This window comes from Pinus tabuliformis, chromosome 9 (genome assembly GCF_031772625.1).
Source record: "Pinus tabuliformis cultivar Carrire ecotype Pingquan chromosome 9, CPIR1, whole genome shotgun sequence".
NCBI lineage: Eukaryota > Viridiplantae > Streptophyta > Pinopsida > Pinales > Pinaceae > Pinus > Pinus tabuliformis.
In genome coordinates, this window is record NC_142307.1 from 659,415,617 (window position 1) to 659,438,707 (window position 23,091).

Consider the following 23,091-nt stretch of genomic DNA (forward strand, 5'->3'; position numbering starts at 1 on the left):
ATATGTAAAAATTGGTTAATAATCTAATTAAGTCATTTCTAGGCAGAATTTTCATAAACGATTTCTGGGTTTTGGATATCTCATGTATTCTAGCCTCTCCACCAAATTTCGTGGCTAGAGCACATACAATGCTACATAAACTAACATTGGGGATGAGTTACATCTGATAGGGGTCCATAGTAATCTCCTGAGCATGTAACTTGTCTGGAGGGTCGATTTTCCTTCGTAAAAAGAGGGGCGTATTACTACTCTTCCCTTCTGGGCGAGTTTACTAGTGAGGAGGTCGAACTGCCTTGGTGAAGAGGCCAAAATCCTTATCAGATTTATTTCTGGGCATGTATCCCTGTGGTAGACAAATTATGGGCATGAAAAGAACAGATTCCCTTAACATATCAAAACTGTGAGCCTTCCTTTCTTGCTGGATGTGTTCAGAGATATATATTCTGGTTTGGGCTGAGTTTGAGGAGCTATTGCTGGTTATCTTCTACAGAGGTGAAGATTGGGATTATATCCTTGCTGGTGGTTGTGTCTGAGGCTGATAGGGGTTGAGATTTACTACTGGTGCAAACTGGTCACACGCTGGAGCCGAAGATAAATCCCATCAGAAGACTGGATCATATCATTAAGAGGCACTGCTGGGATTGACTCCATAGGGACTGATATTTGTGACTGATTTCTTTGAGGAGGACCGAAATCGAAGGCCATCTTATTGGTGCTGATATCAGGTTTATCTTACACGACTCCATGGAAAGGACTGGATTCTTGTGAGGCTAAGGAAGAGGAGATTGGACGCTGTGAGGGAACAAGAAATAGTGGAGTGGAAAGTGCCTCTTCTGACAACCATAGATAGTTCTCATGCTTCATGACCAAGTGGACCTGAGATTAATTTAGAAGATGTGGATCATGATGATGAGACAACTGCTGACTTTATGTCCTTAGCACAACCTGTAATGGAAGTTATGTCTCATAAAAAGCCATGAAATTAAAGATCCCTTGTAATTTGTAAGTGTGTTTAATGTTAAAGGTAGAAAAGGTGTTGATCTTGCTATTCCAATTTTTCTTTGCATTTGCAATCTCCTTCAATGCTGCTTGATCATCATATTTTGAGGAGATGGCCCATTCCATTAATAATGGCCTTGCTGGGGAAACTCCAAGCAGTAATGTTTGACAAAGAAAAATCTTGTTTGGAGAAGCTAATGTCACCAATCAAAGTAGCATGAGCTATTGATGGGTGTAGTATTGTGATGGATGGTTGGACTGATAGACATAGTTGTCCTGTTCTAAAATTCATTATGTTTTCTATTACAAGCCCTTTTTCCTTAAGGGCAATTGGTTGTTTAGGGTGAGAAGAACAGTGCATTTTTGAAGGAGCAGCTATGTGATGCCATTGAGGAGGTGGGAGCATCTAATGTTGTCAGGTTATTACAGATGCACTTCCAGTTTGCAAAATTGCAGGTCTAATTATTCAATAACTGTACACGGATGTATTTTGGATTGTGTGTGCTGTGTATGCATTGAATAATAAACTTAAGGACATTGGAAAATTTGATTAGATGGCAATGCTAATTGAAGATGAGAAAAGGATATGGATGTTCATATACAATCATCGCCATCAAACAATTTATTGCAAATTTTGATAAAAAAGGACTCACTCAAACTTTCACATACACAGTTTGCTTCATTTTTCATTCTTCTTAATCATCTTTTTGAAGTTAAAGGTGTACGATGTTCCATTGTGGTTAGTGACAACTGGGCTTCATGGAGGCTATCTAACTCTGATGCTACAAGGGAAGTAACATGATTTGATCCTTAATGTTTTTTTAGGTTTATGTCAAACATAATGTTGATTCATTGAGCGTATTTGTGGTATGATCTGCTATGTGGATAGAAAGTCCATGCTTGGGTGAAGTTTATGTAAACATTGATTCAAATCGTGAGAGAATTAAGGGCATAACAGACAAGAGGGATCCTTGCTTTCATGGAAAAATAAAGATAAAAAGTATATGATGAACAGAACAAATTAAACATGCCTCTCGATATGGCTTCTTGTGCCTTAAAGCCTAAATGGTATGACACTGAAAGGGTTAGGAAGAGGCCTCCCTCTGTTGATAGAGAGGTAATGAAGGGGTTCTTCACTGCAATGAAGAAAGTGTGTCCTACAGGTGAGGAGGCAACTACTCTAAGGGATCAATTTGCATGGTTTTCATCCAGATGAGGTCTATTTGGAAGATTGAAACTTTACAGGATAGGCCTAGAACAAAGGACCCAATGGATTGGTGGTCTCTCTGTGGACATGATTCATATGAGTTACATTTGCCATGTGTTTACTCTTACAGGTAGCTAGTTCCTCTTCATGTGAGAGGAATTGGAGCACTTACTGTTTTATCTACTTTTCAAAGAGGAACCAACCTGGGTTAGAACCTAGTATAGATTCATAGCACCCTTCGACTGCTTTTTGTAAAGATTTGGGGTACAAGGATGGTCCTTCATGGGACACTTTCAATGATGATGTCATTTGTGTAGATTAAGAGATAGAACTAGATGGTCTCACTGATATACCTCCCATTACAAATGATCCCCAACTAAAGTTGAAGGGACGAGTTCTTGGAGAGCATGTTCTGTGTTCTTTATTTTATGTGACTATGCTTTTGAAACTCGACATATACTTTGAAATATCTGTATAGGCATGCATAATTCTAAACTTTAAAGTTTTGTGTCTCATATATATATATACACACACACACACACACTATAGTTTAAACTTTAGACTCTAGAGCCTTGGACTCTATAATCTTTTTGGACACTGAATGCCCATCTAACTTCATTATTTGAATAATGTGCCATTATATATAATACACACTATAGTTTAGACTCTAGAGCCTTGGACTCTATAATATTTTTGGACACTGACATACCCATCTAACTTCATTATTTGAATAATGTGACATTACATGATATTTATTGTTATGAATTATGATATTGAATGAAATTTGAATTGTTTTTACATTCATTATTTTATGTGATTATGCTTTTAAAATTTGACATATCCTTTGAAATATCTGTATAGGCATACGCCCTATGTCTCCTCGTACATAGATTTCAAAAATATCATACTTTTACCCATTGCCCATATCTGTACCCATCTCCCCTCATTTCCAGATTTCAAAAATGTTGTGCCTGGATCTGTACCCATGTCTCTTGGCAATTATGCTAATAGTTCATTGCATTGCTACAAAATTAATTTGTCACAACATTTTTATGACTTACAAAATTGTATATAAGAAAAATGCGATATTTCCCAATTGCTTTCAAGGAAACCACATATAAGCCCATCTTTGTGAATATGACCGTGTGTGGCTCTTTTGCTTAGAGCAAGCATGGATGCAAGCTTCGATTGTGTACTATTTTGAGAGCCATACCATGATCAAAGCATAAAGTTTTAAGCACACTATTGCTAATAAGTATGAGCTATATTTGTATTTCTTATAATGATGTTGGCTGTCGAATCCTACACAGAGGAAATTTTAATAAGTTGGGCCTCATATACTATCAGTCAAATAGTAAGAAGACGATGAAGAAATGATCTCATGTCTATATTAACTGCTATATATGGTCATACATAAGAGGCTAATGTGTTTTAAATCTGTACAAAAATGGACTAAATATCTTACATAGCTTGGAAACAAGCTGTGTTCACAATTCCAGGGTAAAATGACACTTTAAAGGTGCATTCCATCCTTGAGAATATTTTTAGATGTTTTATTCAACACAAAGCAATGATTTTTTGTCATATTCATAAATTAGACTTAATAAAAATAGTGAACTCATAGAACTGTTGCTTAGTATATACAGCAACCCTTAAGATAAATGCATTCACGTCAATGAAATTAAGAGTTTAAGAATGATGTGGTAAGGATAACAAAATTCTTAGTGTCCTAGAACTAGGGAGACTTCCTTCTCCCTTTGTAAATTAGACATTATCTGTTCGACGAATACTGAGATTGCCCATTCAAATTTCAAAATCCCCTGATAGTTGGTCCAACTTGAAATGGCAGAACTTATAGGCCTCCCAAAACATACATGTAAGTAGCATGTCAACATACAAAGTAACGTACATGATTTTTTTTTAATTTTCACTATGATTTTTATACAAATAATTTTATTTATGTGCACATGTTTATATACAAATACTTGGGTGAACCCTTATGGATATTATTGAATCCACTATTCAAGTCACTTGTAATTATAAAGGACAGAACTAAGATATCATTTAATTTAATAGATTGTCGATACCATGCTTCAATATAATGGGCAAGAAAGGTGTTACGAACAAAGTTCTTACTCACAAGTTAAATACTGCAGAACGCTTGGAATATGAATGAGGGCCCACTTATATACCTAGGCAGGGTCCCCTTCATAAATGGTCATGACTTTAGAGACATGCCTCTTCTATACTAATCACTAATTAATCATTATTATGATTGTTTATTATTATTTATATTTACATTATGTATATGCAGATATTATATTCATAACATTGCCTTCCTCTTCAGAAATGCTTTGTCTTCATAGCTTATTGTTGACAAGGCATGCCATCTCTTTTCTGTCTTGTAATCTATTCACATCTTTTGGAATTCTTCAATTTGTCATCTTCGTTGATACAAGATGATAAAATCCTTTGAGTGATAATAAAATTGTTGAACTGAGAAGGGATCTAACTGTGCTAAATTAATGTTATCCGGAATTTTGCGGTTACTAGATATTTTGGATGAATTTTTATCACAAGACTGAATTTTGGTGACATCGATATTCCTTGGAGCATAAGACACTTGTCTCTGGTCTGAGACTTTGAGTGATATGGATTTGCAGACTAGTTGAGATGTCTGCCTTTATGGTTTGGGTGTCAATAGCGAGTTCTTATGATCTGGCTTCCCACTTGTCCTATTTGTGGCGATTTCTCGATTTACTTGAGGTATTGGTGTTGTTGAGTTAGTTACAACATCTTCGCTTGGAATTTTCATTGTTTGAACTGCGACATCTGAGTATGTTTTGGCTTCACTTGGGTTTGGACTTGTCTGAACTGTGAAGTTAATGGGATCTGCATTTGTTTCCTTTTCTTCAACTTGAATTTTCACATTTCAAGATTTCGACGCTTCCTTCTCGATAAATTGTTGTACCTTGTTTTGCAATAATCTTTTCAACTTCTTTTTGTATATTTTGCATTGCCTTCTGGTTTTCTTGAAGAATTACTTTTAGTTTTGAGATATTTTTTATGTTTCTAGTGTTACTGAATTTGTCTTTAATGTAACATCTTGTAGCGTTATTTTTTTCTTTTTGTATGAAAATGTCAAAAACTTCTTTTTCATATTTAAGATGAAGGATCCAAGTGATTTCATCAAGGGCGAACTTAGAATTATATCTCTATCGTCACAAAATAAGGTTTTAACGATGAACTGCGAAATAAAGGTATAATCTTCAATACTTAGTTGTATATTGCTTATGTCATATTGTTTTTTATCCATTGAATCCATTGTTTCAATTATATTCGATTAAAGAATCACTAATTTGTTAGCACATTGAATACTAACATAATTATTACCTTAAGTAGGATCGATCGAGATTATAATATCCTTCGTGCAAGTGATCTTTTGATTTTAAATAGCACACTAACACTTCTACTATATGTTTTAGGAAATCTTCCATCGCTCGTCTCCATTTCACTTTCATCCATAATTCACAATTTCTTTTAACTTAGACTTGATATTTCACGGGTTATTTTCTGCCTTGTATACTTTTTTGTTTTTTTGTTTTTTTATATATTAACTTGTTCTTAATTTTTTTCCTACAAGCTTTTTTGTATATCTATATATATTATTTCTTTTAAGCCTTATATATATATATATATATATATTTCTTTTAATGGCCAAAAGTTTGACGGCAGAATGGAGAACTTCCAACACTTTTTGTGGCTAAAAGCCTCAATTGCAACAACTGCAAACTTGACGAAAAATTGATGGCCAAAGGCTGGGATTGGAAAACAAGGCTCTGATACCAAATGTTACGAGCAAAGTTCATACTCACAAGTCAAATACTCTAGAACACTTGGAATATGAAGATGTCCATTGAGGATATATATATAAAATGTATGAATACAGAATATGATGACGAGATTGTTACAAATGAGGGCCTCTTTATATGCCTGGATAGGTGCCCCTTCATGAATGGTCATGTTCTTAGAGACATGCCTCTTCTATACTAATCAATTAATCATTATTATGATTGTTTATTATTATTTATGTTTACATTATTTATATATATTTTATATTCAGAACAAAAGGTTGAATAACGTTGAAGAAAACAATTGATGAATGGTTTCTATGGGAAGCAGCAGGTGGGGGGAGATTTATCTGGAAGTTAAATATTTCTTGCATGCTATTGAAGATAAGTTCCCTAATCACAGTGAAAGTGCCCCATTTTATTACATAAAAGAATTAGCAGGCCAATGAAGTTTGCTATTTTTTTAGAATTGCTGTTTCTTTAGAAAGTTTACTGTGCATTTCATCTGAGTTCTTAATCACAAGTTGGAGAGCAACTGCAATTCCTATTTAAAATGAGCTACCAAAATTAGAACATGGTTTTGTAAAGTTCTGATAGGGACCAACAAAAATAATGAGCAAGAGATACCAGAAAGCCATTGCTAGATACGAGAGCAAAAGCTACTGGAATGCTATTGATAGATACTTGTACATGGAGAAACTGTGGACTAATGCACATAAGTATATTATACTCTTGGCACGCTAACCAAGTTATGTGGTGATTGGTTAATATCTGTCTTTTCCCGTAAGTGTGGTGTATAAAAGCTTGTGGTAATGATTATTTGTGTTTCGTATTTTCTGATTTAATATATCTGAGATGTACTTTTCTCATATTAGTTTAATTTGTTGATCGTTCTTGTTATAGGGGATTCCATTTTGATTTTTCAAATTGTTGGTCACATCTATTGTCTACTGATGGTGACTTTTGCAGGGACTTAGTTTCACTCCAGATATGCAACAAAAACCAACAAAGGCCTTTTCTGGAGGGTGGCGTATGAGGATTGCTCTTGCACGTGCTCTTTTTATAGAACCTGACTTGCTTTTACTTGATGAACCCACTGTAATGACCTATTACTTCTTGTCATTTGGAACTTCATGAAATTTGGAACCCTGTTTGAGCAACCCATATTAGCTTTTTATAATTCAATCTTATATTTCATAGTGATGATATTGTGTGTGTGCAGAATCACCTTGATCTTCATGCAGTTCTATGGCTGGAATCATATCTTGTGAAATGGCCAAAAACATTTATTGTTGTGTCACATGCTAGAGAATTCTTGAATACGGTATTTCAATCCATTCAGCTTCTGAAGTATTAAAAAAATTAAAGGCATATGTGTTTCTTTTGTGATCTATTGAGTAAATGGATCCTTGTACACACAAGAAGTTTACATCTCTTTTTTTTTTTACCACTTAAATGTTCCATTGATTTCTTTCTGGTATAACTGATTGCTTTAGCGTCCTGTGTGGTGCAGGTGGTTACAGATATTTTACATTTACATGGGCAAAAGCTAATAAGTTACAAGGGTGACTATGATACATTTGAGAGAACTCGAGATGAACAACTGCGCAATCAACAAAAAGCTTTTGAGTCAAATGAACGCACAAAGGCTCACATGCAGGTTGATTTTTATTTTTTCCATATGTTAAATAAGTTGACTCCGATGAAAATCTTGCAACTATTATCACCCTTGCAATGTTTGATAATTGATCGTTTGTCTATCATGTTGTGATCTTTAATTTTATACTGAGAGATATTTGCCCAAGGAATGGAATAAGTTGCTTGTGTTTATTGTTTCCAGGCTTTCATTGATAAGTTCCGTTACAATGCAAAAAGAGCTTCACTTGTTCAGTCAAGAATCAAGGTATTGTTAATTATGCTCTCAGGCTGGTCAGTGGACACTGGACATTGTTACATCATTGACCTACAGTATTGTAATTGTGTAGATATACATTATTTTATCCTAGAATTAAGCCATTCATGATGATTGCTGGTAGCATTTGTTTGGTCTGTATCCACCAAAGTGATAAATTTATGAACTTTGAGGTCATCTTTGTTGATGGTTTAGGCTTTGGATCGCATTGGTCATATGGATGCTGTTGTCAACGATCCAGAGTATGCTTCTATTCAGTGTTGCTAGTATTTTTTCCTTTTGCACATCTTTTTTGTTGCCTGTTGCTCTTTTGGCCTATATTCCTGTTTATCCTGGTGAAAATATTTCCAATTTCATCTGCCATCTAATGTAAACTTATTCATAAGTTCTGCAACGTTCTGTGCAGCTATAAATTTGAGTTTCCCACTCCGGAGGATAGACCAAGTGCTCCGATTATCAGTTTCAGGTTTGATATTTAACTGTTTGGGATACCTTCTAATAATTTCATGCTAATTTTTCCTTGTTACTCCACATTTGCCTTTACATTTTGGTCTTGGGATGTATGTGTGGTTGTAATTTTTTGATTGGTCATAGTTACAAGAAGTCTTCTAGTAATTTAAGATCCATTGGCCATAAATCTCCATTTTCCTTCTACACCTATCTCTCCTTTTACTTCTTTGAGAGCATACAGGATATGCGGTATTTGTAGAGCACTGGTCTACACTCTACTGTATGCCTAATAATGAATGCAGGGAGAATTCCTGACACACAATTGAATAGGGGAGACCGGACTAAAATTATGACAGGATAAATTTGAGATTCTGGGTTGATTTACTTATAATCCAGGAAAGTGTCTGATCAACCTTGTATATTGTCCAAGTCTTACATATATCATAGGTACCTTGCAATTTGGAATTTCTTTTGAAGAGAATGAAAATTCCAGGTTGAATATTTTCTCCAGATGTAGATTGTGTGGGAGAGTTGATAAGAATATCAATATCAGGTTATTATTGTTATTTTGGAAGTCGTATAGTTTCTTGGGTTAGCAGAAAACAAATTTTTATTGCACTTTCATTAACAGAAGTAGATTCAAGAATATCAAGCAGCAGTCAGAGCACCCTGTGAGGCAGTTTGTCTGTGCAGCATATTGTGTGGCTTGAAATTACAACAGATTTAGCCAACAATTTTGCAGTGTGGTAACCAGAGTGCAATAAAAACATGGAATGCAATGTTTTATTCAAAACAAAACACATAGAAGTTCATTATCATTAAATCACGAAGCAGTGTAGAATATAGAAGGAGAGCCGATTTTTGTAGATCACAAGATCAAATACCAGGCATTTTTACCAAGACACTCATCAAAGAAAAGTTTGAGAAGTTTAGAAACCTATTGGGAGTTGCTCAAAATGAAACAAACAATAAAAACGGGTGTTATACAATGTAGTGTTTATTTTATAATACTTAGCTGCGGTCATTAGTTTTAAGTTATTGAGGTAATCATTGTTGAAATTTGTAGCTTGGGAGGTACTCCAAGCCTTGAGGATTGACGGTTTGGAGGAAGGATCTCCAAAAGTGAGATTGTGGGCTTAGAACCCAAGTTGGGGGTTTTGTACCCAAAGGATTTGGGGAAAAACCAGTGCAGAGTTCTACATGTGATGGGTTGAGAACTTGAGATGATAGAGGACATCGAGACAAGAAAGATGCAAGTGGAATCACTCAATTCCGAGTTGTAGAAGTAAAGTTATGAATTTTTTGAAGTTATAAGGGTATTATTGCGTGGGCTTAAATGTCAAAGTTGTAGGTCGGCTAGCCTAAAGGTGCCCCCAAAAAGGGCTTGACGTTTTACCCATAGAAGTGTATATATTGAGGAGGAGTTACCTCCATTTGTGACATATCCAAGTGCAACAAAAACATAGTTTGTGTGGTCTGAAGCTAGCCGCAGCCTAGGAGGACAAGTGCGAGTTGGAGAAAGGTCAGCTTGACATCTTCTTGATGGGCTAGGAGGTCTGAGCTGGTGCAGAGAGGCAGCCGCATGCCTTATGAGAGTTCTGGGCTGTGTTTTGGGTTAATTTGTGTGTGGTATCGCATCCTCCCAGCAGGCTGCAACTCCCAATTGACTGTACAGGTAAGCCACAGGTCATCTAGTTATTGAAGCAGGGTGTCGTGGAGCTGTTGGGTGACACAGCTAGGCTGCAGGCCTTGTTTCTTTGAACAGGAGGGCCGAGAAGGGTTACTTGGGGCTGGTATTAGCCCAGAAGTGGAGCAGATTGTGGACAAAGCTTGAGAAAAGGAGGCCGCAGCTGTAGGAGGTCTTTTGGAAGGCAAGGAGGGGACTGTTAGAAGCCCTAAGCAGTCCATTGACGTGACAACAGTGCACAGAAGTCCAGGACAAAGAAAGGTATGGTTGGTTGATGTGTTTTGTTGCTAGGGATGAGGCTGTTCCAAAAGGAATTTGGACCGCAGTTTTGAGAACATCTAGAGGAGCAGATGATCATCAGCATTGCATGTGTCAAGAGGAGCAGCAGGAGGTTGCAGAGTGGAGGTATGTTCGTCCTCTTGAGTTGATGTGACTTGCAGGTGGATGGTGTCCTTGGAGAGGCAGATTTGAGGAGTTTGTTGGCAGCCAAGAGGAGGGGTTTCTTGGATGGTTGGATGCCCTAACTAAGAGTAGATGCTACAACATGTATTGGATACCTCCTGGTCTGTTGGAGGGCAGCGTGAGAGGGTCCAAGTGTGGAGCCCTAAGTGCAGTGCCTTGATGGACTAAGGGCTGCTAGGAGTCGCAGAATGATTGAGCTCAAGGTCTAATCAACTAGAAAGAGTTGTTGTAGCCCTTGACTTGCATGTGGAGAAGGAAATCTACACAGGAGTTGGGTAGCCCTCCTTTGCCTTATGTTAGTCTTCATTGGAGCGGAGCAGGAAGACTATAGTGGGTAGTTGATAGTTGTTCACAAGTGGAGCTGTGGATAACTCGACATGAGTCTCGATGAATTGTGCCCTTGATGGATTAAGGCACAACTAGAGAGCAGATTGACAACCAAGGTTTAGTGGTCAGATGGACTTGGAGCATTGATAGAGGCAGGTGTTGCAGATCAGGAGTCGAAGGAATGGGTAGGTACAGGGTATGATCGAGAGGCACTGAGAGAGCATGCAACAACTAGATGGTTAAAGTATCTTGTTGAGGGAAGATTGGTTGTCAATGGACTGACTTCAAGCCCTAGTTTGTATTCTTGTATTAGTGGATGTATGAGGGCCATTATCCTTGGTACGGGAGCCCTAGACTGTTGTATTATTCAAGTTGATTAACATAATGAAGTTGGGTTGTTGTACTTGTGTAAAATTGTAAAATGATGTGTATATTTTGTGCACTAGTAGATTTACTGTTGTTTATGTTCCACTGTGCAAAGTAGCTTCATTGTGATTCTTGGTTTGGTAGTGTCAATGATTGAAGATTCTATCCTAGACACCAGAATCGTGGAAAAACGACAATCATGTATTAAGGTGTAATGTTAGGGTACAATGATTATGATGTAATAAGAATAGAAGATGCATTCACAGGATTCATTTGAGATTCTGAGTGTTGGAACCCTAAGGCTACAACCTGAAGGTGGGACATTGTTTGTGGATTAAATTTGTAGGTTGGCGTGAGGCCACCTGATCTGACTGTCTGTGATGATTCTACTATTTTTGGCAACCCTTGTGGGGGTGAGATAACCACGTTTGTGAGAATCAAACTGTATTGGTATCTGAGACAATGTCCTCTGCTTAAACAACCCTGGTTGATCACTTGTGGTGACTATGATGTAATAATACAGGAGTTATTGTGGCTTTTGGATCAAACTGAGAGGTGGAACCTAGAAGTAGAAGACATGCAGGCTTCAGATATGCTGTACTAGACCATTGACCACATCTTCACTCTCTAAGCGCTATCATTGAGGAGGCACATCATTCCTCTTAGCAAGATTTTTGTTGCTCTGTAGGATATTGGAAGACGTTTGACTTTGTTCTAAGAGAGGCTTTATGCAAGAGATTGTGTGGCATTGGGATTGTTTTTGCCGCCTTGCACACACACCTAAGTTAGTGAGAAAAAGTCCTTAACCCCACAAGGTGTGGTTGGTGGCAATACTAAGAGATGGGGCTGTCACCTATTCCCAACTCTCTCCTTTTAATCTCTTTCCTAGGTAAGCTAAGGGGGGTGGTCCCTAATGAAAAGTTAGATAAAAAAAGATATGAAGTTTCTAGGAGATGTTAAGGCAAATTGGATTACTTTAGGATTATGAGCAAGTTTCAACAAGTATGATGAGCAATACAAGATATGAAATGAAAGATATTCTAAACACATAATTCAAAGATGAGCATGTAAAACTAGTGCCTTCAGTATTGCTTCAAAATAATAAACACTTACTCAAAAAATAAAATGCTTTGAAATGAAACACCAAGTAACCCTGCAAAACAAATGAATGTTAGAAAAAGATGATATCAATTTACAAGATATATAATTGCTCTTAAAGAAATGCTTTAAGCAAAAATTCTATCATTCATGATTCAAAAACATGTTAAATAGAAAATGACTTGCAAAATGAAATGAAACAAAGCTTTACTTGCCCATAAAGATATTGCACTTGATCAATGAAATACTTCAGCAAAATGATAACTTCAATGGATTTTCATCATAACAAGTACATGATATAAATGCAAGTAAAATACTTTGAAAGTAAAGTGTTTTAAGATGATATGCACTTAACTAAGGTTAGATGCAATTATCTTGGTAAGTTTTAGACTAAATGCGTATTCTAAGTGAGAGATCTCCTTTTCAAACTCTTGCCAAAAGGTAAAAATTGGGGTGACTGTAAGGAAGAGAGGCTGAGAACTCACTAGTAGTGGTTAACGATCCCCTTCCCCTCAACCTTAAGAGCCATGTGTGCCTTTGTTCCTACAAAGGGACAAACCACCTTCATAACTGCAAGGTCACACACCTTTACCTTGATTTGCAGCAGTTGGAAGAATTCTCCAAGAAAATCTTTACCCTATGATGTCTATCAACCAAGCTTATGCTTGGAGGTAAATTGAATTAGAGATGCAAGCTATGCTAATATGCCTAAATGGAATGCGTGTAAGTTCTCCCAAAGAAATATTAACTTGCAATGCTTCAAGATAAGGAGAGAGTGCTCAACATAAGTTGCAAATATAACTTCAATTGGAGAAATAATTGTAAATTAGCTTACAAGTGTTGCATGCGCAATTGATAAAATGATGCAAGTAAATTGCTTGATTTTTTTTTTTTCAAGTAGACAATGACATATAATACTTCAATACTCAAGATAACAATGTAACATAGAAAATGAAGCAATGTACTCAAGTGATCATGAAACAATTTGCCAAGCTAAATAACAAGAAATTAATAAACTAAGTTAAAGCTTGCTAGAAATTCAATGTGCTTGCATGCAAAGAATGATTTTCTTAAAGTAAAGTGTTAACTTGTAGCTCGAAGCAACATGAAACAGAGGATGCAAAGCTCAAATGAAATTGTAGCAAACTTATCTAAATAAACAAAATGAGATGATGAGGTTGTATAAGTTTCCAATTAATCATGCAAAACAAAATGTGATGATGAGGTCGTGTAAGTTTTCAATTAATCTTGCAAAACAAAATGGAAACCAAGAAAAATGCAAAAGTCAATCCACCCACATATTTCTCTCCCTTAATGGAGAGAAGGGATGCCATGGGTAAAACCCAAGCTCCTGCAAGAAAAAGAGATCTTTTATTAATTTGTGACAAGGATGAGAAACCTTCAAGGAGGACCTTTACAACAAGTGATGCTTTTAAGCACTAGATCTCCTTCTTGAAAGATCAAAATTAGTAACTAGAAGAGTACAACAAGAAGGATCTCAAATCTGAAAATGCTAAAGGTCTTTTGCATTTGAAAAATCAGCCTTCAAGATAGGTGAATGCTTGCACAAGAGAAGAGAGGCTAGTCCTCTTTTGTCCACGGACTTGTCAAAAATCAGTCTTCCAAACAATGCTAAGGTCCTGCAAACAAATGGTAAGCACAATCCTCAAATAAAATCTGATTTTTTCTGCAAAACCAACACTCAAACTTAGTGGAAAATAGAAGAGAAATGCTAGTAAATAATATCTACAAATATTCTACAAAATTAGACCAAGGAATTGGAGCAAGACTCCTTTCCTTGCCTAATCTTCAACATGCTCTCCAATAGCAAAATAAAATCAATATTAGCACAAGAATTTGAGATAAATGATTTTAAATGAAATTTGAATTGAAATACAAGCTAAGGCTAAGGATCCCTGCAAGCACAAAAATCGTAAGTTGAGGCCTTGGGAGACAACAAATGTGGGTTCTCTGATGAGCTTGCTCAAAAGTGGGATGATTCCTCCAAGAATTTTCCCTCACGCTTGAGGCTTGATCCAAAATATGTTTCTACACAACTTCAAATACACATTAGATCCACATGGGTTTAGAAAAATACAATGATAAAGAAATCTTAGAGATTTATTGGAAAATCAACTAAAACATTCCCTATCTAGAGCAAGTTTTCAAAACCAAATGCCAATGTAAGGTAGCTCTACATTAGCAAATCTATAAAAGCATAATGGCAAATAAAGAACACAATAACACAAGTAGAAAGATGAAGCACAATGATCAAGATATTACCATGCTCAAGAAGAACAACACCTCATATGTGAACCCCAAAGTCTTTTATTGCAATAGAATGTAAGTGTACACAAGAGCAGAACTTTCCCAAGCACAATAGCTCGTTTCAATCATACATAGTGAGAGCTTAAAGCTCTATTATATAGAGAAGTGGGAGTCAATCCCAATGTACCAACCAAGTGACAAATGGAAGTGGAGAAGACCCCAAGGAAGGAAGTCGAAGTCCAAGTGGGGATGGAGCCAGGACACATGTGAGCCTTCAACAAAATCAAATTCCTTATGTGGCCCAAGCAATCTCTCAAAGCAAATCGAATTATCCAAGTGTGCATAAAGCCAAGCCAAATGTGAACCAATCAAAGAGTTAACTCATGTCAATCTCCATGGTCAAACCATGTGATGACACCTCATCGTCATGAAATGCGTTGATCCACCTCTAGCAATTGCTTGACCTCCTTGAGGAATGCGTTGTACCCTGAGGATGTGCCATGTGTAGGAGAGGTGGGGCTAAGGTGGAGACAAGCCTCCATGAAAATATCCATCCAATCTCCATCAAATATTCCCCGAAATGTGCATTAACTCTCACAAATTTGATTTTGCCAAGTCACTAGCACCATTAATTGCCAGAAATTCGATTTCCTCACGTGGCTAATGCATTGATGATGTAAGGTGCCAAATCATCCTCCACTTGTCCTTTGATTTGTTCCTTTGACTTGAGATAATTTCCAAGTCATTTGTCAAATGGATTATTTATTTTTCTCCATTTAATTTATTTATGGGCTAATTTATTGCCAGACTTCCCACTAAACATAAGAAAAATGGGTTTTGGAAGTCTAGAATTTATTTTTTACCCCTCAAAGTTTCATAGTAGAAATATGAAAGTGAGAGGTGTAACTTTGATCACACATACCCCATACACCTTCTCAAGACATCACTTATTACATTTCATATACAAAATTTATTTAGATTTCCGCCCTGCGAGAATTTAAAAAAAATTAAAAAATTGACCCCTAGACCTAATCGAACTCCACGATTTTTTTGTGTGATCTAGTATGGTAATATACAATGACTCTAGACATTAGGACTCACCTAAGGCCTCACCATCAAGCCGCACTCTGGCTTTAGGGTTATGCTTGGAGGAAAAGACTCAATTGATTATTAAATTTTCGTAAGGATATGATAATTAACCAAGTGAAAAAAACCTCCCAGAGTATACTCACTTGATGACAAGGTCCTAAGTTACATAGGTTTGTTACATGACTTGACTCATCACACTAGTATCACTTTTACATCGTCCCTGTAGGGCTTGTGGAATTTGAGTACAACATAAAAGGATGAGAAGGAGAAATAGAGTTGAAAAACTTTGATGACATAGTGAACTCTGTTGGTACAATGAAGCCCCCTGATACATCCTTAGGCATGGAGTTTTAAAAAAAAAAATCTTCAGGTGCCACTCCAATGGTCAACATTTGGATCCACATGGGGATGCGTGCTAGATAGAAAGTGATAGCATGCAAGGACCTAGATTCTGCATCCATAGACAAAAGACATATATCAACAACGTCCGTTCAAAATATCATCATATGAAATCAAATAACTATACAAAAAGTGCATAAAATGGAAATTTGCTCTGAGAGCATAAAATCAAACTACTTCTAACAACAAAATGACAAAGATTAAGGTTAGAAATACAATACAAAGATGCCCCATGGCATCAAAGATTCTCTTTGTAAAACAACTTGAGCATTTGGCCATTGATAGGTAGCTCAAGTGATTCTTCGTCCAAGGTGCACAAATGGTAGGAATTCTGTCCAAATGATTCTTTGATAATATATGGTCCAAGCCACAAACTGTTAAATTTACCATGGTTGCCCGCCATTTCATTCCCGCGATCCCATAACAAAACTATATCACCGTTAGAAAAATTTCTATCCCTAGATGATTTGTCAAAATTTCATTTAACCTTTGATTGTTTTTTACAACAATGCTCAAAGGCTTTTCTCCTCGTTTCATCCAATTCTACAATTTGGTTAATTCAATTTTGCACATCTTTTTCAGATGTAAAACTTTGTAGAAGTCGGTAAGTTGGGAACCTCAAGTGCACGAGAAGGGTGACATCGAAGCCATAAACTAACTCAAGCGGACTCTTTCCTGTTGAACTTTTCTTTGTAATCCTATCAACCCACAAAGCATATTTAATTTTGTTATCCCATGCCCTTTTGTTATGGTGATCAAATTTTTATTGCTAGGCTCAACTAGGTCATTACCCTAAGGATAGTAGTTTGATGAGTGGGATAAGGCAATACCATACTTAAAGCAAAAATTATGAGAATTTAGCAGAGCTAAAAGATTTGGCATTGACAGTTGTAATCTTGGCAGGGACACCAAAACGAGTGATAATTTCATCGTCAAGAAAATTCATCACTACTTTGTCGGTGGCGTGTTTTGTAGGGATGGCTTCTACCCACTTACTAAAATAATCAGTAGCAGTTAAAATCCATGAGTATCCATTACTTGAATTTTCATTAAATTTGTTTATAAAGTCAAGCGCCCAATGTTGAAGGGGAGCTTCCATGACCATAGGCTGAAGAGGCAAAGAAGCTAACTTTTGCTTCCTAGTGAATAGTTGACAAGCTTGGCAACCTCTAACATACTTGTGTACATCAGCAGAAACGGAAGGCCAAAAATAACCAACTCTCAAGATCTTATGGGTAGTACTCTTAGCAACATAATGCCCTCCACAAAGTCTTGAGTGAAACTCAGTGAGAAACTTTTTGGCTTCAACTTCATCAACACATCTAAATATCACCCCTTCTGGATTTCTCCAACCTAGACCATCCTTCATAATGCAATACTGAGTTGCTCTTAGCCTTAATGCTCTTCTTTTATGGCCAACTAAATGGTTAGGACGTGACAAATTTGGCAAATGATAAATAATGTATTTATACCATTCAGGTTGGATTAGCCTTTGTAGTTCTGATGAAGTTGATTCCAAATCATTTGACAAATCAATCCTAATGCCATCTCATTCCCCTTAGTCAAGATTTGGGCCAACCCTTGGCCCTTTACCAACTTGGTAGGTCTAATGTCCAAATCATATTCTTGAATCTTAGAGACCCACCTAGCCGTGGTTCCTAGGCAATCAGTTTGAGTTAAAATGTCTTTCACAACAAAGTGGGGATCAAATGCAATCACTCTAGAACATCCCACATAAACTCTGAATTGCTTTAAGGACTTGACTAAGGCATAAGCCTACTTCTCCATGGTGCTATATTTCAGCTCAGACCCTTGAAGGGATCTACTCATAAAAGCAATAGGTTTCTCATACCCTTCTTTGTTCTTTTGAAGCAACACTCTAGCAATAGTATCTTTAGATGCAAAAGAGAAAATCAAAAACTCCTTTGAATAATCAGGGCTCACAAGAATAGGTGCTCTAAGAATGGAATCCTTAATTTCCTGAAAACCTATTCTTCCTCCATTCCCGCAAACAAACTTAGCATCTTTCTTTAAAAGGGTTTGAATGGGTTTAGCAATTTCAACATAATTTGGAATGAACCTTCTAAGAAAGTTGATCTTTCCTAAAAAGGATTGAAGGGACTTAACATTGTGAGGCAAAGGAATCTTTTGAATTGCCTCAACTCTCTCAGGGTCAATCTTGATCCCATCCTTGGAAATGATGTGACCAAGCAACTTCCCTTTAGTCACTCCAAAAAGAGATTTAGCAGGATTTAAGGATATCCCATATTCTCTACACCTAACAAAAATTTGCCTTAGCTGGCCCACATGAGAAACTTCATCCTTAGAAAAAACAATTAAATCATCTTGATAAATCTCAATGAATTTCCCAATTAGACCCTTAAAAGCATAGTCCATAGCCCTTTGAAAAGTTGACCCAACTTTTGTTAGTCCAAAATACATCCTCAAATATTCAAAAGTACCCCATGGTGTGGTGAATGTTTTCTTATGTCTATTCTCTTTCTTCAACATGACTTGGTTATATCCCGAAAATCCATCCAACAAAGACATCATTCCTGATCCTGTTACCCTTTGTAATAATGTCTCCATGTGAGGCAAAGGGTAATTGTCCCTTTTACAGGCTAAATTGAAATTTCAAAAATCTACACATAACCTGATTGAACCATTCTTCTTCCTCACAATAACCATGTTTGAACACCATGTGGAGTACCTAGTGTGAGCTATGATTCTAGCTTGGAGTATATTTTGCAATTCCTTTTGCACCAAGGGGGCTAACATAGTATTTATTTGCTTAAGTTTATGCCTAAAGGGTTTGGCATTCTCATCCTTTAAAGGGATAGCGTGTTCCATAACATCTTCCCTATATCCTTTTAACTCATCATATGAGAAAGCCAAAACATCCCTATATTCTTGAATTAAATTTATCAGTTTCTTCCTTTATTCCTCAATGGTACCCTTCCCTATTTTAATAATCTTTGGATCATGAAGGGTGCCAATGTTTACTTCAATGAATTCCCCTGGGCCAATTTTCTTATCATCTTTTCTCTTTACAACATCATGCCTATCAAACATCTGTTCCATGGCTACATGATCCCTAGGAGTGAGATTTGATATTGTGTTACACTCCTCATAGTTGCAACCCTCTTCTTTGTAGCCAACTTTAAAATCAGAAAATTCCTCCATATTATTCAAAAATTGAATCACTTGGCTTTCATCATTAAAGATTTGCCAATGCTCAATATTGTCAGGAATTGATGGTCTAAAAATAACTTCCTTTTTAATCTTATCATCCATCAAGTTCTCCCCAAGCTGTAAATTAGATGTAGCAACAACCAACTCATCAACTTGTTTATTTCCTTCCCTAGGAATTGTTTGAAGATCTAATGCATCGAAATACTCCATGTTAGTAGGGTCCCTCTTGATACTAAATTGGGGCTCCCCTTGATGCTAAGCACATTAATTTTCAAGTCCTTTGCCAACTCCAGACCCAATAATAAAGCTTCATATTTTGCTACATTGTTAGCTGCGTCAAATTCCAATCTATAGGCAAACTTGAATATATGACCAAGGGGGGAAGTAAGGACAATTCCGACACCCTTACCAAACATTGAGTGGGCACCATCAAAATTCATATGCCAAATCCAATCCTTCTTACTTTCTACTTCCTTCTCCAAATGAGAAATAGAGTTAGCTAGTATAGCAAAATTTTCCAAGTCATGAGATTCACATTCAATTTCATTACAAGGCTTCTTGGGATTCTCCACATGATACTTTCTCTCCAACTCCCTTTCCAATCTAACCATGATGCCCTCATTGTTAGGGATGATAGCATAACTTAGATCCATTTGCAAACTACCCCCCATATCAACTCCCCACTTTCTAGACAACAACATCCCCCATGCATCAGGAACATCAATCACCACAATATCCATGGTGATCATAATATCAGGATGTATTGCCCAAGTGGACTTGAAGATCCTTTATCAAACCATAAACTTCAATAATTTTTGAATCCATAGCAAAAATGATGTGGTAAGGTCTAGATATCCTCAAGTTCAACTGATTCATGGCCTTCTTGGTCATAACACAAGATGATGCCTAGAATCAAACATACAATTGTGCAAAAGAAAACCATGACCAACATATTAATGAAAAATGGTTGATGGTCTCTGTTATCTCAACACATATCACTACTCTGCAAAGTGATAGGGGCATCTTCATATCTATCCTTAGAAAAATTTGACATTTCTTTTCCATGAGGAGCATCAATGGCTTTCAACACCTTAGACTTCAGGGAGGGAACCTTTAGGATTTCAGTCATAGGTACTAAATCTTTGCATTGTTAATCCAACCTCCCAAGTCTATACTTAATTTAGATGTAGGTGGAGTGAGAGTTTTAGGGGTGTTGACCACTCTGTGTCAACTACCCTATAACAATACACATTTTTGCAAAGGATTCCATCATGTTCAAGCAGTTAGATTATCCTGGATTCCTTGTCGTCAATCATCAGTTTATCAGAGTTGTAACCCCATTCTAAAAAAATTAAAATAAATGATGCTAGTAAGACCATATATGTATGTAACAACCTAGATAAGCCTATTATTTTGGCGACAAGTTTCATCCTAGGAGGTTTTTCGTCTCACTGATTCATCTGTGTTTCTAAATGCGGATGATCGACAAAGTTTTTCCCTCCAGCCTTACCCCAAAGCTAGGGTGGAATTTTTCGTCAAAGTCTTAGGTGACTCCTAGTGTTTTAGTCGATTCTATTATAATAGTGGTTTGAGAATAATTTAAGCTAATTAGTTAAATTATTTTATTACAAATCACTTGGTCTACTAGATTATATTGAGTCGCAAAATTGGGTAATAAATTGAGGATCTATAACGAATGGGTGTTCCTCCTTTGAGGGTTGAAATGTAATTATTTTATGTAAAAATTATTTTAGTGCATGGTCCCTTATACTTAGACACCATGGCTAAAATATTAGAGGGTGGAAACCTATGTTGTAGGAAACGTGGGGCAGAAGGGCGTTTCCGTACAGAAACGGGTACGAAACGCTGAAACGCGTTTGGTACGGCCCTTAAACGCGTTTCAGGTCGTACTGCCACGTTTCACGAAACTGAAACGTGGCCAGTACGGCCTGAAACGCGTTTCAGGTCCGTACGACCCACGATTCAGCATTTACTTGTGTTTTTTTTTTTTTATTTGTTTTCTAATCTATTCTTACGTTAGCTTAGTGACTTCTAGGTGCTTCCAGATGCCTGTATAAAGTTATAAAAGTGAACTTTTGCCCTAGTGTTGATATGCAGTTCATGGTAATGTTAAATTCTTAAAGTAAAAGTGATATTCTCCTTTATTTTTCATTTTCATCCTTTTACTTAAATTTTTAACATTACCATGAAATGACTCAGGATGTTTGAGAGTGGTTTCGCCCTCATTGGATTTCATATGGAGAAAGTAGAATTTTAGATCTCACTCAAAATCCAGCAAACTTATCTGTTTTTCAGGATTTCAGGGTTGGGGGATTGCAATGTTTCCATTGGATTTTATCAGGTACTAGGGTATGGAACTTGTATTTAATCGAGAGAACCAAGCCCTCTATGCAGGGGAGACTCCCAATAATCAAGAGAATGTAGGGTACTAGGGTATGAAACTTGTATTTAATCAAAAGCATTAAGGTCGTTCGACTATGTAGGAGGAGACTCCCAATCAAGCATGAGACAAGAAATTAGAAATTTCTCGTGGCTGATTTTGGATATTTCTATTTTCATTATGTGATTATTCATGAGTAAATGTGATGCAAATTTAGATACTTATAGTTTATGCATTGACAATTGACAGTTTTATCATAATGTAATAAATTAGAATGTATCATATATGCTTTATGATTGCACATATTTCTTAAATGTCCTAATATATATATATATATATATATATATATCTATATATCTATATATATTCGCGTTTCCCCGTTTCCAAAATTTGGGGAGGTCGCGTTTCGTATTGCTTCCCGTTTCGGAAACTCGTACCCCTTTCCCCGTTTCGTGCAACCTTGGTGGAAACATTTTTAATCCCCTCAAGTGTCAATTAATTAAATTTTCTGGCCAAAAAAATTAAAATCTTAAGCCAAAAATTTAATTAATTAGAGTCAAAATTAAAGTATAGTTTTAAAATTCGGCCGATTCGAAACGGAAACGGCCGAGTTGATCCGTTTCATTGCCCAAAAATGTGATTCTGTGGAGGAAACGGTTCAGTAGGCCGAGTCAGCCAACTCGGCCGTTTTTGTATTGACTCGGTCGAGTCATAACCAGTGGCCTGTAACCCCATCAAAACAACGATTTGACAGTTTTTTAATGAAATTTTGAAGTGTTTGCTGATTGGTTTGAACTCCAATGTGTTTTATGAATTAGTTAAATGTTATTTGGGGTCCATTTCCCCCTCCCAAACCCTATTTAACACACTCAAATGCTCTCTACTATTGATATGCTATTCAAATTTCATGGTAATGTTAAATTCTTAAAGTAAAAGTGACATTCTCCTTAATCTTCATTTTCATCCTTTTACTTAAATTTTTAACATTACCATGAAATGACTCAGGATGTTTGAGAGTGGTTTCGGCCTCATTGGATTTCATATGGAGAAAGTAGAATTTTAGATTTCATTCAAAATCCAGCAGACTTATCAGTTTTTCAGGATTGGAGGATTGCAATGTTTCCATTGAATTTTGTCATGTATTAGGGTATGGAACTCGTATTTAATCAAGAGCACCAATCCCTCTATGTACCTTGATGTTAGTGACATTGGTTGTCGAACTCCTCTGGGATTTGCTCCCAAACCAGGAGCTTCTGAAAATGTCGCTCCCAATCCCGTTTTCGCTCTCGCTCCCCACTTTCGCTCCTGCTCCTAACTTCCAAGTAACGCTGAGCCAGATGATGTTGGCAACTCTAGCAGTAGCCAGTAGTACTGGTCACAGAC

The 23,091-nt window shown here is 36.7% G+C and overlaps 1 protein-coding gene across 1 annotated transcript in view; it reads left to right on the forward strand.

Moving 5' to 3' along the window:
- LOC149150393 (ABC transporter F family member 3-like) overlaps positions 1–23,091 on the forward strand; it is a 371,154-nt gene that overhangs the window by 159,369 nt on the left and 188,694 nt on the right. The window contains exons 6-11 of the mRNA XM_089438575.1: positions 7,027–7,155; positions 7,280–7,381; positions 7,571–7,717; positions 7,898–7,960; positions 8,165–8,211; positions 8,376–8,435. Of these exons, the coding sequence (XP_089294701.1) occupies positions 7,027–7,155; positions 7,280–7,381; positions 7,571–7,717; positions 7,898–7,960; positions 8,165–8,211; positions 8,376–8,435 (548 nt within the window). The remainder of the gene's footprint in view (positions 1–7,026; positions 7,156–7,279; positions 7,382–7,570; positions 7,718–7,897; positions 7,961–8,164; positions 8,212–8,375; positions 8,436–23,091) is intronic.